At 39.0% G+C, this 22,897-nt stretch overlaps 1 protein-coding gene across 3 annotated transcripts; it reads right to left on the bottom strand.

Annotated features, from left to right (window-relative positions):
* Positions 1–1,100: 1,100 nt before the first annotated feature.
* UBE2B (ubiquitin conjugating enzyme E2 B) lies at positions 1,101–22,571 on the bottom strand. Of its 3 annotated transcripts, none has more exons than XM_077768643.1 (7): positions 22,463–22,571; positions 20,225–20,305; positions 18,965–18,990; positions 13,808–13,897; positions 9,454–9,542; positions 8,227–8,365; positions 1,101–1,119 (listed from the first exon to the last, which is right to left on the bottom strand). In XM_077768643.1, exons 1-6 carry the CDS (start codon positions 22,504–22,506, stop codon positions 8,237–8,239), a joined length of 459 nt encoding a protein of 152 aa, XP_077624769.1. In that variant the 5' UTR covers positions 22,507–22,571; the 3' UTR covers positions 1,101–1,119; positions 8,227–8,236. The 3 variants fall into 3 exon arrangements, with proteins under 3 accessions (XP_077624769.1, XP_077624768.1, XP_077624767.1); XM_077768642.1 differs by lacking the exon at positions 1,101–1,119 and adding an exon at positions 7,005–7,499; XM_077768641.1 differs by lacking the exon at positions 1,101–1,119 and having other exon boundaries at positions 7,005–8,365.
* Between the last annotated feature and the right edge of the window lie 326 nt (positions 22,572–22,897).

The following is a 22,897-nucleotide window of genomic DNA, read 5'->3' as shown; positions in this document are numbered from 1 at the left end:
AATACCAGAGTGGGGCTGTTCACTTAAAGGCATCTTTCACAAGTTTCTCATCATAGATCCCATTTTTACTGTAAGATATAATGCACCAGTAAAACCGTACTATCCTGTCAGGAACGTATCCACTGCATAAACCAAGCTTAAACTGTGCACGGATGCCATGCTCCCCTTCCCCATTTTCAGTTTATTTTTGAGACTTCTCTAGTTAACCAAAAGTAAATTTTCTGATAACCATTTTCTAATGGGTTTTCTCTCATTATTTCCTCAGCTTAAGCTTTTTCTGTTTTTCTCAGGGTTTACCTTAAAACCTTTTTAACTGTCTTGTCTACAAAACTAACCAGTATTTTATTTTTTCAAATTTATTTCTGAGAGAGAGAGAGAGAGAAAGAGAGAGAAAGCGCGCGCGCACAGGGGAGGGTCAGAGAGAGGGAGACACAGAATCTGAAACAGGCTTCAGGCTCTGAGCTGGCTGTCAGCACAGAGCCCGACGCAGGGCTTGAACCCACGAACCGTGAGATCATGACCTGAGCTGAAGTCGGATGGTTAACTGACTGAGCCACCCATGTGCCCAAACCAGTATTTTAGAATTTTATCCTTTATGTTTTTCTGGAATAGAAATTAGCATAGAAATCTAAATTTTTGCAATGCAGCAGTCCTCATAATGTAGGTAAGCCAGACCACTCTTAGTGTTGAAACAGGAGCTTGCTGTAAGGTACTTGCCTTGGTATATCATTCTTGCCTACGTGGGGTGAGGATCAAATGAGATCAAGAGGAAGGACATGGTAAACTGTTACCTTCAAGTAATAACTAGAGAGGATCTTTTCTGTCAAAGACTTAAGTCTCAAGACCTTGTGGGAACCAAGTACTTAACAGTACAGTGTAGGTGCTCACTTAACCATGACACCCTTTTATGTTACCCAGAAAATTCCTTTTTCCAGTATTCCTTAGCATCTATAGCCTACCTGATGAAATTCTCTGCTCTGGCAGAGGCAAGGATTTTCCAGGATCCATGTGGACTTGTGGCTTACCTATTCCATGAGCACTGGGAGGAATCATTATCACTGCCCATCCTCTGATCCTTTGCTATTTGTAGTAAACGGCACTGAAAATACACTGTTGCATCTGAAATGAGATTTATATTATTCTAAATGTCAGATAACTCAGTGTTCTCTGCTGTCCAGCTCTAAAGTCTCTGTGAGGTATCTTTTGTCTGGAAAGAGACTGTCAACTAGGTATCCTGTGATCTAGTCATGACTCATTGTTGACTAGTTCAGGGATACCTTTAGGAGTAAGACTAAACAAATCTTAAGATTTGAGGCAAGAGTTTTAGAACTTAAATTGGTTTGTGGTCATATGGAAATTGCTTCTTTCAGCGAATACTGAATGCATACTAAAAAAAATCTCTGCCCTCATATATATCTATATATCCTCTTTGGGGAAAAAAAAAATCTCTCCTGGCTTGCTTTTCGTTAAAATAGATGAGTGGCAAGTGAGCGAAAGAGGCTCTTTATCCATTTATTTAAGTGAAAAACAAACCAGAGGAGATGGTTTCTTTTCCCAAGTTTATCCTGCTCCTTGCAAGTTCAGACTCCCAGGCCTAGTGGTGATAGTGTGTTGGCTGCCCTTCTCGTTTTGGTTTAGTTTTTCTCACAATGCCAGCTGTAACCGCAGAGTCCTTTGCACATGTGCTCGTCACAGGGAGGTCAGCCTGAAGCCTTGCCCAGAGACAAGAGGACTAGTTGAGGTGGGAGGGAATAAGACTGTATTACCTGAAAAGATTCCCTTGAAAATAAAAAAAAGTAAAAATTGAGACTATTAAACTCCCACTAGATGGGGGCTAGAATTCTTAACCTATCCTAAACACGGCCGTGTGAACCAGAGTTTTTTTCCTAGACAGTGCTGTCAGTCAAGGGTGGCTCTTTAGAAATAACCCAAGTGGTCCCAGCCCAAGTCCCATCCTTCTTTCCCAATCTAGGAAAAGTAGGTAAACAACCCCAAACTATCCTTGACTATGGGCCTCTGACCTGTTTGCCTGGGAGAAATGGTGTTAGGGTGTGTGAAGGCAGGTCTTGGTCTTCCCCTGGTTTAGTGAAAGGGCAATTAACAGTAAGGAGGTCAACCCTGAACTGTTTGGGCCTGCTGACTAAAGCCCTTGCTTTGCTGTGAATGCTGGCACCAAAATCTCATTTTGGTTAGCTGCATTTTCCTTTCCCTTTGATATTTTCTCGTATTAAGAACATTTAATTGAGGGGTGCCTGCCGAGGTGGCTCAGTCAGGTTGAGCATCCAGCTCTTGCTTTTGGCCCAGGTCATGAGCTCATTGTTTGTAGGATGGAGCCCTGCATGAGCTCCGTGCTGACAGCACAGCACTGGGCCTGCTTGGGATCGTCTCTCCCTCTCTGTGCCCCTCTGCTGCTCACTCCCTCCCTCAAAACATTAAGGAAAAAAGAAGTATTTAATTGAATTTGTGAAATGTTAGGTAATTCCTTCCTCCTGATTTATTTCACTCCTCAGCGTAGGGGTCTTCAAAGTGGGGGATGATTCTTACTTTGATCTTGGAGGACTCAGTGGAAAAATTTGTCTTTAAGTACCTGGAATTTAGTGAGCTCTCCCTGCTTTATTCCTACCCTACTCTCCCTTTGAGGCCAAGCTGCGAAAATATGAAATGTTTCAACTAACTTTCTAACAAAAGAAAAATGAGCGCCCACAATGACGCCCACAAGATCAGACTCCATCCCGAGGGCTGAAGGGCAGAACACAGCAGTTGTAGTTGTAGCCTAGGGCCAAAGATGTGACTTGGCACACAGTACGTATTCAGTAGCAATGCTGACAAACTCAATGCAGCAGGCACTGAGTCATGCAACCCTAATCAAATGCCAGGCAAAGGCTGTGGGTGTGTTCCTTTCTCCATGAACATGGCCTTTGCTCTGGCACTGGCTTCATCACTGGAGTCTCACCTGTAAGCCGAGGAGATTCCTTATCACTTGGTGTGAATTATGGCCCCGCCTGACAAACAGTGAGCTTGGACCACCACCTACAATTCCACTTCCCTTGAACCAGCTGTTTTCAACTTCACAGGTGGTAAGACAGTGAGTGACTCATACTTTCTACCTTTGTTTACCAAATTATTAACATTTTACTTTTATAACAAAACCCAGAAGCCTGCTAATCAAGGTCTCCAGAGGATCTGGAGCTTGGAACCTGGAGGTCCTCTACTGTTTTACTGGCTTCCTGCCCAGGCCTGTGCATGTACTGCCAGAGGCTGTCTAGAAAAGGGTTCCTAGTATTTGATTTACATTCCAGTCTTTGGAACTGTACCTTGTACTGCTGCTTTTATAGCCTGATCCCTCATACTTGGTCTTGAGAGGGTGCCATGGTAATTATGTTCTCAAGCTGCTCTGTGCAAAAGAATTTGCAGCCCACCAACTAACTGATGTGTAAGGGCTAACAAAAGCCAGAGAGAGGAACTTTCTCCCTGAAAAAATGAGTCATCAACCTCCTGGTCATCAGGCCTCAGTAATGCTCTCCCTGATCTTTCTGGCTTGCAAAAGATCCCTTGTACCCACCCCTGGGATTCTAAAGGCAGCCTTCCAGCTGTTCCAGAGAGTCTCCACCTGAAACGACAGCTTTCTGTGCTCGTGCACGTACAGTTCTCTAACCAAAGCCCACTAAAACACAGCAGGATTACAATCCAGGTTTTCTTTGGAGGGGATATTCCAAGCGTTTGCTGAAGTTGATGACATGGGCTGGAATCTCTGGATTCTTTTCTTATTCTCTCTGTCTAGGATGCTGACAGGACAAGTTTCCAGTTCTTTGCGGTCTCTGTTCTCACACCACCACAGTAACATAAAAATTTTCCAACTCAGTTTTGTGAAATGACGTCATACAGAGGCCAAAGAGCTGCAAGTCTCTCTGCGTTTGACATTCTCCTATTCAGGAGGGAAGCCAGTCCAATTCATTTGGTGGGCTGTGCTATCCTTGGCAAAGAGCCTTGTTTGTAAAGGGGGAAAGGAAAGGGCAACTTATACTCTGGGCTTCAGACAGGAAGCAGCATTAAGAGGTCTGCCTGAAGTGCTCTTATGTTTGCGTTTTGGCAGCCTTCAAGTCACCACAGAATCTGTCCTGCATTCCAGGAAGAATGACAACTAACTGGTACAGGTTGATGGAACCTGAGGAGATCCTTTCAGAGATAGGCTCTGGTTCCCTCTAGACAAGTACTCAACCCAGTGGCACTTTAAGGATCCCAGTCTTTCAGGTAAGAGTTTAGTTAACCTCCCCACAAAAGCCTGCAGAAGCATCATATTTGTAACCAAGACCAGAACCATATAAAGATCTCTCTAACCAGCTAAAAGGTTATTTGCTTTCTCTCAGCAGAGTACACACTCTAGAGTCTTTCCAAACATATTATTCCACAAGTCACTGATAAACCAAAGCATCACGTGGCCAATCTTTACCACTAAAATGAATGGCAGGTCCTGAAAGTCAGTCCATTTGGGCTTTTTACCCAAGTCTGAATCCTCCATATGCCAGAGAAGCTTGAAGCCCTTCTTTCCAGGGTTCTTGATTTCAACAAGGAGCTAACGTTGAGACTGACAGGAGTCATATACTCAAAAAGGTTTGCAAAAGGCATAGCTCAGTTGTCTTTCTGGCCCAACTAGAAAAAGCCCTAGCCCATGCTATGACAGGAAATGTACAAACTTCAAAGACATTATTAACAAAACTGTTTTAAAACCAATGCATTTGGGGGATAGGGGAGGTGGAGAAATTACTTAGAGGAATGGCACATGCAGTTGTATATTCTTTTTCAAAGGACAGAAAGAAAAGGAAATTCAACAGTAAAACTTTGTTTCTAATCTCTTTCCTCTAATGTGTCATATACTTGAATAAAGGTAACTAATCTTTACGCTTAGCTGACCACAGCTCAGTTTTTTCCTAAACAGACGGGAACTGAAATAATAGGGCTACTGTCTTGGCACAAGGCCCTTGCCCTATGGACAATTTCATTTACCTTTAATGGCTTTGTAACCACTGACTTTTTAATTTACATAATAATCCTCACATAACTGAGATTCCTTTGGGACTTTGCATTGCTAAATGCAACAGAAAGGAATTGTAATAAATACCACTAGACTAAAAAGTTGATCCCTATCTTTTAAAACCTGGGAAAATTGAGAAATCCAAATACCTTAGGTAAGACTCTAAACTGTGCTATATAAGCCCCAGGGGGTTCTTTCTTAAGAGTACTAAATGAATAAATTAAGTAGACAGGTACTTGGTTTACTGAGCACAAAATACTGTTAACTAAATAAGGCACCTTAAATAGATTTCTTCTCCAGTATCTTCCACTACAGGAGTAAGAATTTTTAGATCAGTTTGAGAAGTTATTCATGGAACTTTTTTATTGGGGGGGGGTCAGGGGAGGGGAGAGAGTACCAACTCAAGAATAGTTCCATGAAGGGGGAAAAATGTGCTCTGTTGTTAAGTCATAGTCTTTTATATTGGAGACCAGCAAGTATTCCTATATCCAGACTTGTTTACAAAAAAAGGGGGTGGGGGGTAGAAAATAATGGTCAAGAAAATCTCTTCACTGGATACAAATCTGTACATAATTCTAAATCAACTAAAGTATTGTACATTTTCTAAAACTGAACTCAGCCCCTTAAAATCTCCTAAGGGGTAGTACAGTTCTTGGGTAAAAGACCATACTGGCCAGGTACTAATCCCAGCTCTATCACTTGCTAGTTGGCTGACCTAGACCAAGTCACTTAATCTTGTGTACCTAGTTTCCTCATCTGTAACATAATGGTTAGCTACCCTCACAGGATTACTGTGAATCTGAAATATGGTCATATGTTAAAGTGTTCTTAATAGTGCCACGCACATAAAGCATTCCATGTCAGAAGTACTGGTACAGGGGCACCTGGGTGGCTCAGTCGGTTGAGCATCCGACTTCAGCTCAGGTCATGATCTCAGTTTGTGAGTTTAAGTCCCACATCAGACCCAGTGCTGTCAGCCTGTCAGCACAGAGCCTGCTCTCCATCCTCTGTCCCCCTCTATCTGCCCCTCTCTTGCTTGTGCTCTCCCCCAAAGTAAATATTAAAAAAAAAACAACACACAAAACACTGTGTGTGTTTTGTGCATCATAAATGCATTTAAACTTTAGCATGAATCCAACCTCATGCCAAAATAAATTAGTTCTAGCCTCTTGTCATACTTTTATAAGATTTACGTAAGCTTAAACATTTTTTTGTATGCTATAACCTTATAAATAGAGGGTTTACATCTAGTACTCAACCAAAGAAATAGGACTCTGTTCCAAGGCTGAAGAAAAAACCTGAGGAGTAATTGGGAGAGGAATATTCCTAAGCATTTTCTGTACTGGGAAGGTTGAGTTTCATGGTAGGAGTTTTATGTATGTGTTGAATTTAGGCCTTGGAGCTCACAGACTCCCTGCAAAGTGAGATGTAACTCTTTAATAATAATTATCAACACTTAAAATGTTTCAATTTTAGATGGGAAAGGAAAACAGGTTAGGGTAAAAATAGATTTTGAAGCAGTAACCAAACAGCATGTAATGAAATAAGAGAGGAGACTCATACCTACTGTATATTTAAGAGTCAGACACTGGAGTAAGGTCTACAGGACTACGGTTTGTCTCAGAGCTGAATATGAAAGCATCACACATTTGGTATGACCAAAAAGTACCTTTAAGTGGTTTTTTTTTGGCCATTAATTCTAGTGAGTGGACTCTTATTTATATGAAGCTTCCCAAGATCACACACTTAACCCCAAAATTTGCCAAGTAATAACTTTTAAAGGGAAATGTCAACACTTATCCTTCCAATGTTAAACTTTGCTTAATAAAAAGAAGCTGTACATATTGCCATCCTACAGTCTTCCAACTGAGAAGCAGCTACTAAGCTTACTAAGCTGGTAAGGATAGGAGAAGAAACTATTGGGGTTACTCAAACAGCTGTTTTAACTGAACTAGAAAGACTACACAGGTGGTTCAACAGAATTTACTTGTATATTTTCCATTTTCTGTACTATTTGAAGGCATAGGATAGCTTTGTATTAGCTTTCTACAATACTGTGTTTTAAATTTATCCAGTAAACTAAGATGCAGTACAACTTTTATACAACTTAGGAGATAAAAAAAAAAAAAGGGAAAAGAAAAGAAAAAATCTCCACAAGAGAATGCAACTCAGCAGACCCTGGTATTAAAACAATTTTCCAGAATAAACAGATATGCAATTGCGTTAAAAGGCAGTTTTCAAATATTTTAAGTTACACCAAGATTCCTTCCAAATCTCTGCCTTGCTAAACCAATGCAACCAAATCTTATTCAGTGTTAATAGTGGGGCATGGATTTTGATAAGTGTTTATACAGTTTTACTTTCTCCATTATCCAAAATCTTTTAAAGTGCTATCAAGCAGCAAAGTAAGTTGCATCAGCTCTCTGCTCCAGGTAGAGGTGCCAATTCCTCATGGTAGAGGTACAAACTGTGAAATTGCAAAAAGGTACAGTTTAACAGTTAAGTAGTGCAGGAAGAAACAGTTCTAAGTGGCCTAAATACAGAGTGGGACAGAATCAAACCACTTATGTCTATAATTGCTCAAGTGAAACTGATATAGTTTCATTCAAACATTCAAAATAAAGTTTGAAACTATAATTGGGTGTTTAGAATCAAATTTGAAGAATTTCTTGATAAAATATAAATCTGTTCTTTTGAAACTGGAAATGAAACTATCAATTGATGGGAGAGCTAGAGACTTATTAACCCCTCCTACACATATAAGGAAATAAGTGACAAAGTCTCTTGCACTGAAGTTATGTATTTTAACAGCTTTACATGTAATAGTCATATATAAAAAACTTTAAGTGCTTTTCTCCAATTTAAAAATCTAAAGAATTCAAAAATAAGGCATTCAATATTTGAAAAAAGTACAGATTTACAAAATGTGTATTATTCTGTCATGAAAACTCCACACCAACATTATACACTTGGAAAAAAATACAAACAGGATATATTACAAATTTATGTAAGCAATAACTTAGTTCACACCATGCAATAAAAAGTACATTAATCAAGATACACAAGCTTTTGTAGGTTCTAAACTGAAGGACTTTTTTTCTGCAGAATCCGTAAAACCTGTGGCACTTAAAACTTGTTAGCCTTTCTACTGAGAGGTAAATTATACACAACAATGATGAAAAAAATTAACAGACCAGTTGTCTATTATGAATCATTCCAGCTTTGTTCAACAATGGCCGAAACTCTTTTCTCATATTCTCGTTTGTTTTCCTGATAAAGCTGTGCTGCCTGGCTATTGGCTGGACTGTTTGGATTCGGTTCATCCAGCAGAGACTAGATGGAAAGAGGGAAAAGAAAAAAATATCTGCTTAGTTCTTCTTTACATTACCATGGGTTAGATATGGAGCACAGGAGTTGTACAAAACAAATTATTCAGTAATGAAATGGCAGATAATAGTATAATCTTCTATATTTATAAGTCTTAACATAGTTTCAGAAATGGCTTGATCACAGTAATGTTCCTGCTGCTAGAGAACTTAAAACTTCCAAAACACACAGTCCTCAATTGTCTTAAGACCTCTAATTTTAAGGAAACTGGATGAGAATATTCAACATACTGAAACCATTAGCCAAGAAAAAGAAAGAGCTTAGCAATGATTATTTTTCTAAGTTAAACTCTTATTATTGTGGTTATGCTGCAAATGTCTGACAGTTAAGCTAGGTCGTGAATCTTGTTTCTTTTAATCAAGAAAACATATATCTTGCAGCAAGGGAATGAGACAGGAAAGCTGAAGACAATGTTATAAAATTACCTGAATTAAAAAAGAAATGTGATAGAAAAAGGTTTAAAAATGTCACAAGCCAACATTTAATTCCGCTCCTCTGAAATCCATATAAACTAAAACATCCCTCAGTCTACCTCTCTCCAAAAGTGTCACTCAAGGTCAACTCTGAAACAATCTACCAGAGTGCTTCAGCAAATAGTTACCACTATTTTTTTTTTTTCCTTAAAACAATTTCTTGGATGGAGTAACATACGCAGTGCTTCTTTGCACCTGGCAGTTTCTTGAGGTCCCTATGGTTTTCCTAAGCAATCATCTTTCTCTATTTCCAAGAAGACTTTTCTTCCTTCTCCACATCCTCTGGCTATGCTTCTTGGGCACAACTCATACTTGACCTGTGAGAACACTTTAATTTACACAAGGATCAGGAAAATGACCATGGATTTGATCCAGTGTGGTCACTAACAAAAAAGCGGACCAGTTGTCTAAATATCATGGGTTTTTATCCAAGCTGTGCCACTGGTTACCTGGGTGCTGGGAAGCTTAGTTTGCTCACTTGGTCTTTACAATGCTCCAAAAGAAGCTGACTATATCCCACACAGTCTTGAAAAATCATGATGCATCCTAACTCACACTTACCTGAATTGATGTTAAGATAGAAGATACATCATATGTTGGACTCCATCGATTCTGAAGGATATCTAAACATATGCTGCCATCAGCATACACTGCAAAGAGAGCACTAAAACTGGTTACATATTAGCTTTATCACACTTAACAGTTAAAGAGAAATCTTTACCACAAACAGAATGCATGGCCCTGTCAGTTGTGAACATTACTAAATCCTGTCTCACAGGAAAACCAGTGTTAAAACTAAGTTCTCTTATTTTGCACCTTTTCACAAGAAGACCGAGTTGAAATCTATTTAAATCCCCTATTTCTAAATTCCTTAAATAAAACTCTTAAAAATACTTATTTTTTGATATCATAATTACACTTCCAGAAATTATTCTTAAAAGAAACAGATGTGGACATATAAAGCTTTATTTACAGGATATTCACTATAAATACTACTTTAAGAGTGAAAAATTGGAAACTATCTTGTCCATAAAGAGGTGACTGGCTAAAGAGCAGTACATTCATATAACCAATACCAATGTAGCCACCAGAAATGATATACATCCACCCTAAGTTAACAATATACAAAGACATACATGATATGTTATTAAGTTCCATTTTTATTTATTATTTCTTAAAATATTTATTTTGAGAGAAACAAAGAAGAGAGAATCCAAGCAGGCTCCACACAGGACTCAATCTCCTGTCTGCAAGATCACAACGTGAGCTGTTATCAATAGTCAAAGCTTAATCGACTAAGTCACCCAGATGCCCCAATAAGTTTCCAAATGTGATAAAAATTTACAACAAATTTTGTAAAGAATTTGCTAAATATCTGCATTTGAAGTATGTGTAGTCACAAAAACATTTTAAGACGAAATGCCAAAATGTAAGTACCAGCTATCTGTAAACTGCAGGATTATAAAGGAGCTTGTTGTCTTTTACCTTTCCTTGTATTTTGTTTTTAAAGCGAGTATGCATTCCTTTCATATAAAAAAAAAAAATCAACTAATTAAGAGGTTTTAACTCTTCAACATTTGGGAGGTTCCCCCCCCTTAAACTGATTATGTGAAAATACAAATAATGAACACAAAAAATTTTAATTTTTTAACATTTTTTATTTATTTCTGAGAGAGAGAGAGAGACAGCATGAGCAGGGGAGGGGCAGAGAGAGAGGGAGACACAGAATCTGAAACAGGCTCCAGGCTCTGAGCTGGCTGTCAGCACAGAGCCCGACCTGGGGCTCAAACCCATGAACCGTGAGATCATGACCTGAGCCTAAGTCAGATGCTTAACCGACTGAGCCACCCATGCGCCCTCCAAATTTTTTTTTTAATGTTGAGAATCCTAAGTAGGCTCCACGCTGTCAGTGCAGAGCCCAACGTGGGGCTCTAACTCACGATGTGGGAGATCAGGACCTGAGGCAAAATCAAGAGTAGTATACTTAACCGACTGAGCCACCCACGTGCCCCAATGAAGACTTGTGAGACTATATGTCTACATGATAAATTTCCAGAAGTAGACCTGCTATCTTGACAAAGGGTAAATACATTTAAATGTTATAGATACTGTCAAACTTTGGAAAACTTCATGGAACCAGCAAGGTCACTCTCATAAAGACAAGAATAGTTAGGCTATTTTGAGGAGAGGGGCAAATTATACACACATGCTGTCATTTCTCAGGGTTCTATCCTCCATCCTCTTCCTTCTTGCCCCGTATACACCCTCTCGCTGATGTTATCCACTCTCATGGCCTCCATGACATTCATGTGCTAACTCTTTCTACATTTTAGCTTTAGATCAGATTTAACTCTCCACTTTAAAGCAGCTTAGTCAGTCGCTTACTACCTAACCTATAGGAACGTCAAACTTGGCAAGCCTAAAGAATAAAACCCTAAAGTATAAAATGATTGTTAAGTTTTGAACTAGTAACTATTTAAAGGAATCCAAGAGTAAACTAGAAACCAAACATCCATTAAATGATGGATAAACAAAATATAGTATATTCATTCAATGAAATATCATTTAGCAACCAAAGAAAATGAAGTACAGTTAAAACATCGATGAATCCTGAAAACTATGCTAGCTCAAAGTTACAATAAGCCCATGTGAATTATAGGACTTCATTTATATGAAATGTCCAGAAGAGGCAAATCCATAGAGACAGAAAATATGACTGCCTAGGACTGGGGTGCTGGGACAAAGGGGAATGACTGCTCATTGTCATGGGATTTTTTTGGGAGAGATAAAAATGTCCCAAATGTGATTATGGTGATGGCTGCATAACTCTGAATATACTAAAATCCACTGAACTGTACAATTTAAATGAGTGAATAGCATGATATATGAATTATACTTCAAATAAAAATGTTTAAAAAGCAGAGGAGAAAGTTAGTAAAACACTAAGGTGCCTGGATGGTTCAGTCAGGTAAGCACCCCACTTTGGCTCAGATCATGGTTGGGGAGTTTGAGCCCTGCACTGGGCTCCACGTTGCCATTGTGGAGGGTGCTTGGGTCTCTCTCCCTCTCCTTCCCTCTTTGTACCTCCCCTGCTCTATCAAAATGCATAAATAACTTAAAAAAAAATACTGATAAAGAAAAAAGGGAAACCATGTTATTAATACAAAGGGATGAGAAATAATCTAATGCATGTTTCCCTAAGGTTGAAAATATTACACACACAGACCACCCTCACACCCCACACATTATACAGTCTTTCCCAGTTTGATTTACAGAGCCTTCTTACATCGTGAGTTTGAGTGAGTAAGAAGTCTAAGGGAAACCTGAGTGTCTCAGTCGGTTAAGCGTCCAACTTCAGCTCAGGTCATGATCTCACAGTTTGGGAGTTTGAGCCCTGCATCGGGTCTGCAATCACAGCTCAGAGCCTAAAGCCTAGAGCCTGCTTCGGATTCTGTGTGTCCCCTCCCTCTCTACCTCTCCCCTGCTTGCACTCTGTCTCTCTCTCAAAAATAAACATTAAAAAAAATTTTAATTAACAAGTCTAAAACAAAGTGGAATAAATGTTAAGTTTCTTCTTCTGGAATTAAGCAAACTGATGGGGAAGACCGTATTTAAATCAACAAAGGTTATAAAAAAGAAAGCTTAATATTTTAGGAAAGAAGTCTTTCATACTACAATTTATAATGTAGGAATTTATGTGTATTCTAAGTAAACAAGAAGTCACAGAAGAGCAAATTTAATTATGAAGAGTCACTCAGCAATCATTTATGGAAAACTAATAAATTTCTACAAGTGAAAACAGGAAGAGAGAAAAAATGGAAAATATATTTTAAAAAGCCTTGAAAATATATCAACCTTTGACCCCATAATCCCACCTGGAAAAACTTATATTCTCTAATAATATTCATGGGTATTGGGGAAGGTTTTCAAGAATGTGCTGTTTAAGAGGCGCCTGGGTGGCTTAGTCCCTTAAGCATCTGACTCTGGATTTTGGCTCAGATCATGATCTCAGAGCTCAGGACTTCAAGCCCCAAGTCAGGCTCTGCAATCACTAACTGGAGTGCCTGGGTGGCTCAGCTGGTTAAGTTAAGCATCTGACTCTTGATCTCGGCTCAGGTCATTATCTCACAGTTCGTGCATTCAAGCCTTGCACTGGGCTCTGCGCTCACAGAGTGACATTCTCTTGCGCTCCCTCTTTCTCTGCCCCTCCCTTGTTTTCTATCTAAATAAATAAACTTTAAAAATAAATAAATAAATGAAATTATAAACTGAAAGTCACCAACCACACTGTTTAACTATGGCAACCTCATAAAACATTTGTAGCCATTAAGAATGATGTAAAAGAATATTTAATCAGTTGTCCATAGTATATATAAAAATTATACACAACATCTCAATTTTGTACAAGCATTTGTATTATTTAAAAGCTACATTTTAAGAAGCAAATTCTTTTTGGTATCCTTCACATTTCTACAAAATAATACCCATTATTTTAAGGGGACCAGGGTAGCTAGTCAGTTAAGAGTCCGACTCTTGGTTTCAGCTCAGGTCATGATCTCACAGTTTGAGACTGGGCTCTGTGCTGACAGTGCAGAGCCTGCTTGATATTGCCTCCCTCTCTCTGCCCCACTCTTCATACTCTTTCTAAATATAAATACACTTAAGTCTCTTAAAAAATAAAAAGGATATTCTTTTAAAATCAGAAGTATTCAAACAAAACAACTTTACTTGAAGTTTGAAACCTAAAGATTCCAGGATACAAAGATTCCAGCTAATACTGACATGGAAGCAACATCTAGAAGTAGGTAGGAGGCAAGGCCTAACAGGAAGGAAGCCACTCTTTCCCCCTCCCCTCATCATTTAATAAAAGTCTAATTAAAAAGTTAAAAAAAAAAGTTTAATGAATGTTACTTACCATTTGGATGAAACATTTTGGATAAAAACCTAACAGTTGGTGGTTTATTTGGATACTCTTCAGAAAATTCTATTACTAGTTTAAAAGTACCTAGATAGAAACAAACCAAAATAATTACAGTAAAGACAAGCAAAATTTTTAATCTTTTCATCAATGAATCCCCAACCCAATACTGATTTTTGCACAACCACACAAAAATTACTGTCAATTTTGGCTTAGCACATAAACCATAGTAAATATACCTTGCTTTACATTAGACTGCTTAACACACAGCCTTGGCAAGCACTTGGAAACACACACAGGAATGTTCACCACCATACTTTTGGAAGGCAATGTGGCCCTTGCTACCAAAATTCAAAATGTACATTAGGGGAACTAAAGCTGGTTTATAACAGCTTAGAAGGATGTATGCCAAAGAATTGTGGGAGGGGGTAACTACCACACAACAAGGGACTTAGAGGAGGCACGGACACTCTAATCTGAAAGGTCTCTTTTGTCCCTGTATGAATCCATTCACTTAAATATGCCAAGAATCACTACGAAGAACTCTCAATTCCAAATCTATTATGCAAAAATAACCATTATCAGTGGTTTTGTCTTTTTAGACTTTTCTGTTTAGATACTATCCAGATTTTTATTTTGAGAAAATCTACTTGAACATTGAAGAGGTATTCCAACTACAACCCTTGAGACATACACTGTCAATTGAAACTTATTCCAGACATATCTACAAGGTTCTTCCCTTAATTCATCAATGTGGTTTTAAAAAGCAAAACAAAAATCCTTTCTTCTATTTATTCTATCTTGTATTTTATCTTTATGTATTTGATACATAACCTATATCTTTCTTACCTTTTTTTGCCACTTGTAAATTTGGGATTAGGGAGGTCAAAGATACAAGCAAAATCAAATGTGAGATCTATTTTGTATTCTGAATAGAGGTATTATGAAATGCAGTTAAATAGTGAAGGCCGTCTTGTATCTGATAATGTATTTTGAAAGTTTACAACCTAAAAAAGTATAATGTAAAAATTTCAGGCTATACAAAATATAGAACAGCTATTTTCAAGATACCCCCCCACCCCCATATGGAGTCTAAGGACCCCTTTACACTCTTATTCCCAACCACAGCCACCAGGCTTCCAATGGGAAGTCAACTGAATGTGAAGATGGGGAGAGATACATATGATAGCATACCATTTCATGTATTTCCACCAAAAATGAAAAGTATTTCATTTAAAACTATTGGCTCTTTAGTAACTAGCTTGCAACAATTCTCCCAGTTTTTAACAATGTGTTCTCATGAATCGGTTGGTACAAACTGCCTCCAGCATGCTACTGGATTTAACTATCAGTATTTTTCTTTTTTTTTAAAGATTTTATTTTTAAGCAATCTCTACACCCAACATGCACTCAAACTTAGAACCCTGAGATCAAGAGTTGCATGCTCTACTGAGCCAGTCAAGTGCCCCTATCAGTATTCCTTCTTATATTAGACAATACTGAACTAAAAAATTTTCTCGGGGCGCCTGGGTGGCTTAGTCGGTTAAGCGTCCAACTTTCGCTTGGGTCATGATCTCGTGGTTCATGGGTTCGAGCCCCGCGTTGGGCTCTGTGCTGACTGCCACCTCAGAGCCTGGAGCCTGTTTCAGTCTGTGACTCCCTCTCTATCTGACCCTCCCCTGCTCATGCTGTGTCTCTCTCTCTCTCCTAGAAATAAATAAAAACAACAAAAAATTTTTTTTTTCTCAAGTAATCTCTATGCCCAGNTCTATCTGACCCTCCCCTGCTCATGCTGTCTCTCTCTCTCTCTCCTAGAAATAAATAAAAACAACAAAAAAATTTTTTTTTCTCAAGTAATCTCTATGCCCAACATGGGACTCTAACTCTCTTGATCTGGAGATCACAAGTCCCATGTTCTACTGACTGAGCCGGCCAGGCTCCCCCAACTCAAGAGAGTTTTTAAATATTCACTAATTACTGTAAACTCACTACACATTAGCTTAAGTAACAATGAATTATAAATAATATATCCCCCCTCCTCCAAAGTTAGTGAGAAGTGTAGCACTGTTTTACAATTTTGCAAATCTCCTTAATGATCGGCTTAACAGAAGACAACTAGATTTTCTTAGCTACTTCTGTAATCTGTTACAATATGCTGTTTTGGTTGAGGGATAGGAGGCAAATCAGGACTCATAAAATAGGTAAATGAAAAAGCAGAATATTTTCATAGTTTTTTCAGATAATTTTAGGTACTCTTTTTTTGATTACTAAGGAACTGGTAGGGTTTTAAAGGTTAGTTGCAATGTAGACTCTGAAACCATATCAATAAACATTTTGCATCAGTTACACTAAAATCTGTTGCACACTGCATAAACCTTTTATTCATCTACAATTTTCTAGTATCACACATTGGCAACTCAGAAAATACGGACTTCTATAAGTGTAAATTCTGCCACATTTCATTGTATACTATCCAAAAACAAATCACAATTAGGTAATAGCACCTACTGATCTTATCAAAGAAGTCTTTAAGTACAGTTCGCTTCAGTCATTTTTGAATATGTCTGCCCAACAATCAAATCTAAATTATCATAGTTCATCTCTCATTCATTCAAGTAGAAATGCTCCATGAAAAGAAACAGTTTATGTTGCAACTCCAACAACTGCAAACAATTACGGCAGAAGTGTTTTATGCATACTTCCCACTTAATCACACAGATTTTAAAAATGTATACTCAAGGGTCAGAATTTTATTTTTTTCAGCACGCGCGCACGCACACACACACGAGGGGAAAAGGGACAAAGAGAATCTCAAAGCAGGCTCCAAGCCCAGCACAGAACCGTACATGGGGCTTCATCTCACAATCCTAAAATCAAGACCTGAGCCAAAATCAAGAACTGGATGTGTGACTGAATGAGCCACCCAGGCGCCCCAAGGTTCAAACCAAGAAGTACCTTTTTTGTCATCAAGACATTTTTAAGTGAAATTGGCAACTTTTTAAAATGCAAAGAAATTAACTTGGATTTAAATAAAGATTAAAAAAAAAAATAATGAATAGCACATCTCTTAAAAAAATGCCAAGAACACTGGGGTGCCTGGGTGGCTCAGTCGGTTAAGTAACTGGCTCCTGATTTTAGCTCAGGTCAGGATCTCACATTTCCTGGGTTTGGGTCCCATTCTGTCGGCACAGAGCCTGCTTGGGATTCTCCCTATAACTCCTTCTAACTCAATCAATAAATTACAAAGAATATGGGGTGTCTGGTTGGTTCAGCTGATGGAGCATGCAAGGGTGCATCTTGGGGTGGGGAGTTCTAGGCCCATTTTGGATGTAGGGATTACTTAATAATTAAAATCTTTAAGATATATTAATTTCTTAAAATCAATAAAAAGTAAAAAACACAATGACTATTACTACAGTTTAGAGCCACCATCTTGATTTGTGCCAAGATGCTAAATTGCGCAGGTCCAATTATAACCACTAAAGGTTTTGTACCATTAGTATAAATACTAATAGAGTATAAAAGGCAAATACTGCCTCACTAATGGTATAAAGGCAAGTCTTTTTTTTTTTTAATGTTTATTTATTTGAGAGAGAAAATGAAAGTGAGTGAATGGGGTAGGGGGAGAGAGGGAGAGAGAGAATCCCAATCTCTGTGAGCGCAGAGCCCGATGAGGGGCTCAATCTCATGAACTAAGAGATTATGACCCAAACCAGAGTTAAGAGCTGGACACTTAACTCTGGATACATATTAGATGAAGGGACAGTTTTGATCACAAGGTATCCAAGAATCAGTTTCAGGGACTTTAAGGGAGTTATGTACCACCCTGGAGAACCTCCTGATATGGTGTACAAAAGCTGAAGTCCCTAAGTCCTGTCCTTCAACTCCTGACCTCCACCCAAAGGTAACCACTGGTAACTGTGGTATAAAACCCTTTAATACACACACACTTGCATGTATATATTTAGTAAAAATATAATACAACATACAATATTCTGAAACGTTTTTTGTGTCTTGAAATGTACATCCAGATCTACTTTATTCTTGAACAGGTACGTAATATTTTAGAATGTAGATATATCATAATTTGCCTACTAGGCATTCAGGTTATCTCCTTAAAAACAGTACTGCAACAGGGTGCCTGGGTGGTTTAGTCGGTTGGGCGTCCGACTTTCGCTCAGGTCATAATCTCGCAGTTTGTGGGTTCGAGCCCCACGTCGGGCTCTGTGCTGACTGCCAGCAGAGAGCCTGGAGCCTGTTTCGGGGTCTGTATCTCCCTCTCTTTCTGACCCTCCCCTGCTCACGCTGTCTCCCTCTCTCTCTCCTAGAAATAAAAATATTAAAAAAAAAAAAACAACCCAGTATTTCAATCTGTATCTTTGTGCAAACTAACTTCAATCGCTTAATTCTGAAACCATTTCATAATTAAAAAAATCTGCCCAACAATTCTTAATATCCAAGCTACAATTAGGGAAAATCTAAGGACCTGGGTTGTGGTGAAAATACTAAAATTAAGAGACAAATGATTATGCAGAATGCTAACTTATTTATGGGTGTCAAATGCTAGCTACCTGTGAAGCTACTGGCAGCCATTTCTTTAAAGATTTTAATTTTTTTTTATTAACTCATCTCTACACCCAATGTGGGGCTCAAATTTATAACCCCAAGATTGAGATTCGCATGCTTGACTGAATGGGCTAGCCAGGCGCCCCAGTTATGTATTTTTAAGAACAATTTCAGCTTGATCTCGGCTCAGGTCGTGATCTCATGATTCGTGAGTTCAAGCCTGGCGTCATGCTCTTCGCTGGCAGTGCGGAGCCTGCTTGGGATCCTCTCTTTCTCTCTCTCAAAAAAAAAAAAAAAAAAAAAAAAAAAAAAAAAGAAGTGCACAATTAGCCTTCTTTAATCTACCAACTAGGCTTACAGTTCTACAGCCAAATACCAAAGTAACACAAAAAACTGGCAATGGAGGTGATCAAAGTGACGTGGAAAGAAAAGTCCTTTGTAAACTATGACTTCTCAGTAGCATTATTTAGTTTTAGTATAACCGAATAACGATAGAAAATAGTTTAAAATTACATATGCTGGTGTTAGAACTTCCTACCTAAAAAGGAGTTTCCTAATACTACAGAAAGCATAATGAGAATGACTTACCATCTTCAAAGGGTGTCCCTTCTGGTCTGAAAACAAGAAGATTTCTGATTAAAAGACGTTTTCATTCTGATTTTCCTGATTTCTAAGAGTGAAAAGGATAAACTCAGAGAAAGAAGGGCTCATTCTAGTGACTTGTGAAGTTTTAAAGATATTGTTAGTTTACTGTCACGTTAGCCCTAGATTTTTAGAGATGTAAGCATACAGGGTAACCATTTTCTAAGTTTTCTTTTTAGGGTGGTTTTACAGTAAAACAAAAACAAAAAAAGGGTCATAATCTTAGTACAAAAAGAATTAAGTTCATCAATACCAACCATGTCTTCTTAAGAGAAGAGGTAATATTTTCAATTTATGTCAATTAAGATGGAAATCAATCACTTTTAAAGATAATTATAACACAAAGTGTCCTGCTTCCCCATAAAGTAATAGCTCTTGTTCCAAACAGCTAGAACTGATGTAAACCAAAAAAGACACTTCTTTTTGCTTAAATCTCTTCCCTTCCTCCATATTCCAATTTCATCTTTCATAAGCAGCACTATCAAGTTTATTTCAAGGGATTCAGGATCTCATAGTATGTTAGCCTGAATTTAATATACTCTTTCCTTTAAGAGTGAACTACACTCGTTGTTTCACTAGTTTTTTTTCCCAGTAGTTTTTAACATGAACCCTTATAGCTAATTCATTGAAATTCTGAACTGTTTATGAAAGTATTCCTTTAAAGTCTGAGTGTAAAACCCAAGTTTAAAAAGTATGAAAGAAAAATGATCAAATCCAGGAAGAAAAAAAAAAAAGCATAAGGAAATTCTAAATTAAGAAGCGTATATGCAATATATATAATATATAAAACAGACTGCTTCTCAAAAGGCTCGTTATTTCACACCGAGCTGCGAAACATTTATTTAAATTCTTACCACCTTGCAAGTTCTCAGTATTTTTTATTCCTAGCCTTTTTATAGTTACAAAAGAATGTAAGCATAAACATTTGTTGGTAGGTTTTGTATAAAATAATTTACTTTTGCTCATTTAGTTTCAAATGATATTATCAGTTAAAACCCGAAGTGATTATAAAATCATAGGCGGTAACACCAATGCAAATAGATTTTACAGAACTACAAAAACACTCAACAGCATTTTGTCTGTTTTTTCTATTTTATGTTGCAGTTAAGGATTTCCCAGTTCCACTTCAGTCTCTTTCCCTAGTTGATACATTCACTTTTTAAAAAGAATTACTGCACCTCTCCTTTGTTAGACCTTTCCACTCACCCAAATATAACTGCATTCCACTGCATGATGTTGTTTTCAGATGGTGCGCCACTGACACCCACAGGTGGGTCCTCTTGCAATCTAGAAATTCAGAGTAGTCATTTCCAAAGTTGAACATTAAGTCACCGAGAAGGCCAAACAGAACTCCTGTGGTCAATATGATCTACTCTGTTACAAACTAATTCCATCTCCTTGCTATTGTGCTGAGGTGCAATAAACAGTATGACTTAAAAAAAAAAACCCAAAAAACAAAAAACTGTTAAGTTTTTTAATAATACCTTTAATAAGGTATGTACTTATTAAATCTCTCTCCAAATTATGTAAAATTCCAAAGGGCGATGGAGTCATCCCTCCTCAAATATCAAGGTTCAAAGTTAAGATGGATCTTCACAAACTGATGCATACAGGCTGCCGTCAACAATAAAAATTAAAAGCCCTGAATGCAAAAAATATTTTTATGCACCATCAATTTTGCTGCCATAAACATACGAAGGCTATGTGAGTTCTAACCACAGCTACCTGTACAACAGCACCCCCCTCCCCCCAAGGACCCTCAATGCAAACACTAAATGACTGAAAACATTTACATTCAATTTAATCAGGAAACTAGTTTTAGGTAGGAGAGTAGCTCTAACCCTAACCCTAAAGATTTATCGCATTTGCTTCAATTAACAATAGCCTTTGAAGAAATCAAGCTTCAATTACTTTTTTCCCCCGTCAGTCCCTATTTTAAAGATCTGCCTTATAACTAAATCTCTCTCTCATTATTAGGAGACTCAATACAAAACTACCTTCCAACACATGTCATAATCAAATTCTTGTAACATGAAGCCCCTGGAAAACTACCAAAGGTGCCATGTGTTCAACTCAGAATTAAACAGGTGAGTGCAGTAAGAAACCAGAGTAACAATGAAAACGAATCGAAGTTTTACTATTTGGATTTCAATCATCAGAAAGTGAAATTTGGTTTTAAGTTTCAGAAGACAACTTCTGCACCAAATAGAGCACTTCCTTATAAAAACTATCATTTCAATAGGAAAAAAAAGGAGACATTTTATATACATATTTCTGTAGTGATGGTCACATAACACACTTTCAAATTAGTTGACATAAAAATGGCCCTTTTCAGTCAACCTTCAGATTACGCCACGATAACCAGAACCCTTAAAAGAAATTATACTGTTTCACATCCACCAAAAGTAAGCGAAATTAGAATATATTCAATGAGAAAGCTATCCAAAGCTCAAAATGATGGCTTCCACAAATGCCTCACCTATGGCTTTCTAATAGCGAAATTGAGACATTACTTTCTGAGCAGCTAATCTAAGTTTTTATCCTGGATATTTTGTCTCAATCAGGGCAGGTTTCCTCAGAAAAACTTAAAAAGGTGCACTGGATCTAGCTGTTTTCTCAGTTTTTTCCCCCCTACCTCCAAGTATCAAAGGTAAACAAATGAGAAAAAGTCACTTCCTCGTCAGTAACCCCAACACCTCCTAACAAAACCCTATTTTACAAAAGGAGGCCCAGGGAGTATCAGGTTAGCGCCAGTCTCAAGGAAGGCATTCTTCCAGACTTTGGAGGCTATAGATAGGGCTTTATATGCCAGGCCACAGAGCTGAGCTCCAGAAGCGCTGGCAGCCGGGGCTGGCAGCCCGAGTCCCAGGTCTCTAAGCCAGTTCTCAAGGTCCTTTCGGGCGGGAGAGGGGGAGTCGGGTTTCGGAGGATGGGTTAACCACCTCCGGACCTCGCGCTGCAGACCCCACCCTCGCTGCAGAAAGAACGGGCGGGGGCGCTTTTCGTCCCAACCCTGCCCCTCAAAAAAGACCACAGGGCCATCCAGCAAAACTAACTGGTGCAACAAGCAGAGAAAAAAACCCTGCAAGGGTTCTCTTTGGGGGACAAGACATCGCCGGGTGCAGGGGCGGGGGAGAGGGGCAAGAGGCTTGAGCTCTAGGGCCAGACGTCGGGCAGCTGACCCAAGAGGGCAGAGGGGGAATCCTAGGTCAGCCCATAGCCATCTTTTTACTTTTGGGGGAGGGGGGTATCAAAATTTCTTACACTGGAAGAGCGAGCAAGCAAGGATGTGGCACTGCGAACGGGGACTGGGCTTTCGTCGGTACCACTGGGCCCACAGGCGGCCCTCTTAGGGTTAGGAGAGGAAAGTGTCCCGTATCCCCGCCCTGCGGCCCCACAGCCATGGGGAGGAGTCGTCATCCAGGCCAAGGTGACGGCCCTTACCGCTTGAAATCCCGCATGAGCCTCCTCCGGGCCGGAGTCGACATGCTCCCCAGCTGCCCCGCGGTCAGTCTGAAAGAAAAGAGTCCCGCGCAGCCCCCCCACNTCCCTCCGCCGCCTCCAGATCCCTCCGCCCTCCGCCAGTACCACGGAGTGAGGGGTGTAGGAAAAGGGCACGGGGCGTATGAGAGCACCTTATGGGAGCTTTTTAGCAGGGTTCTGTCTATTTTGGCTTCCTGATATAATCGATAAATTAGTGCTCTCTGTTCTCAAAATGCATATTGTGGATTAAGAGATCTCGAAACCGAAACGCCATTAAGTCCCTCCCCCTTTCACTAGTTTAAGCTGGCCCGGGTGGGGACAGAAAGACGCATCCGGGGCCAGAGATTTCAGGGAAAGAAGGTGGGATGACGTAAGGTCACGTGACTGCCGGCGGCG

This window comes from Crocuta crocuta, unplaced genomic scaffold (genome assembly GCF_008692635.1).
Source record: "Crocuta crocuta isolate KB4526 unplaced genomic scaffold, BGI_CrCroc_1.0 scaffold64, whole genome shotgun sequence".
NCBI classification, from domain to species: domain Eukaryota; kingdom Metazoa; phylum Chordata; class Mammalia; order Carnivora; family Hyaenidae; genus Crocuta; species Crocuta crocuta.
The sequence above is the reverse complement of the archived record's forward strand: the minus strand, read 5'-3'. Positions and strand labels throughout refer to the sequence as shown.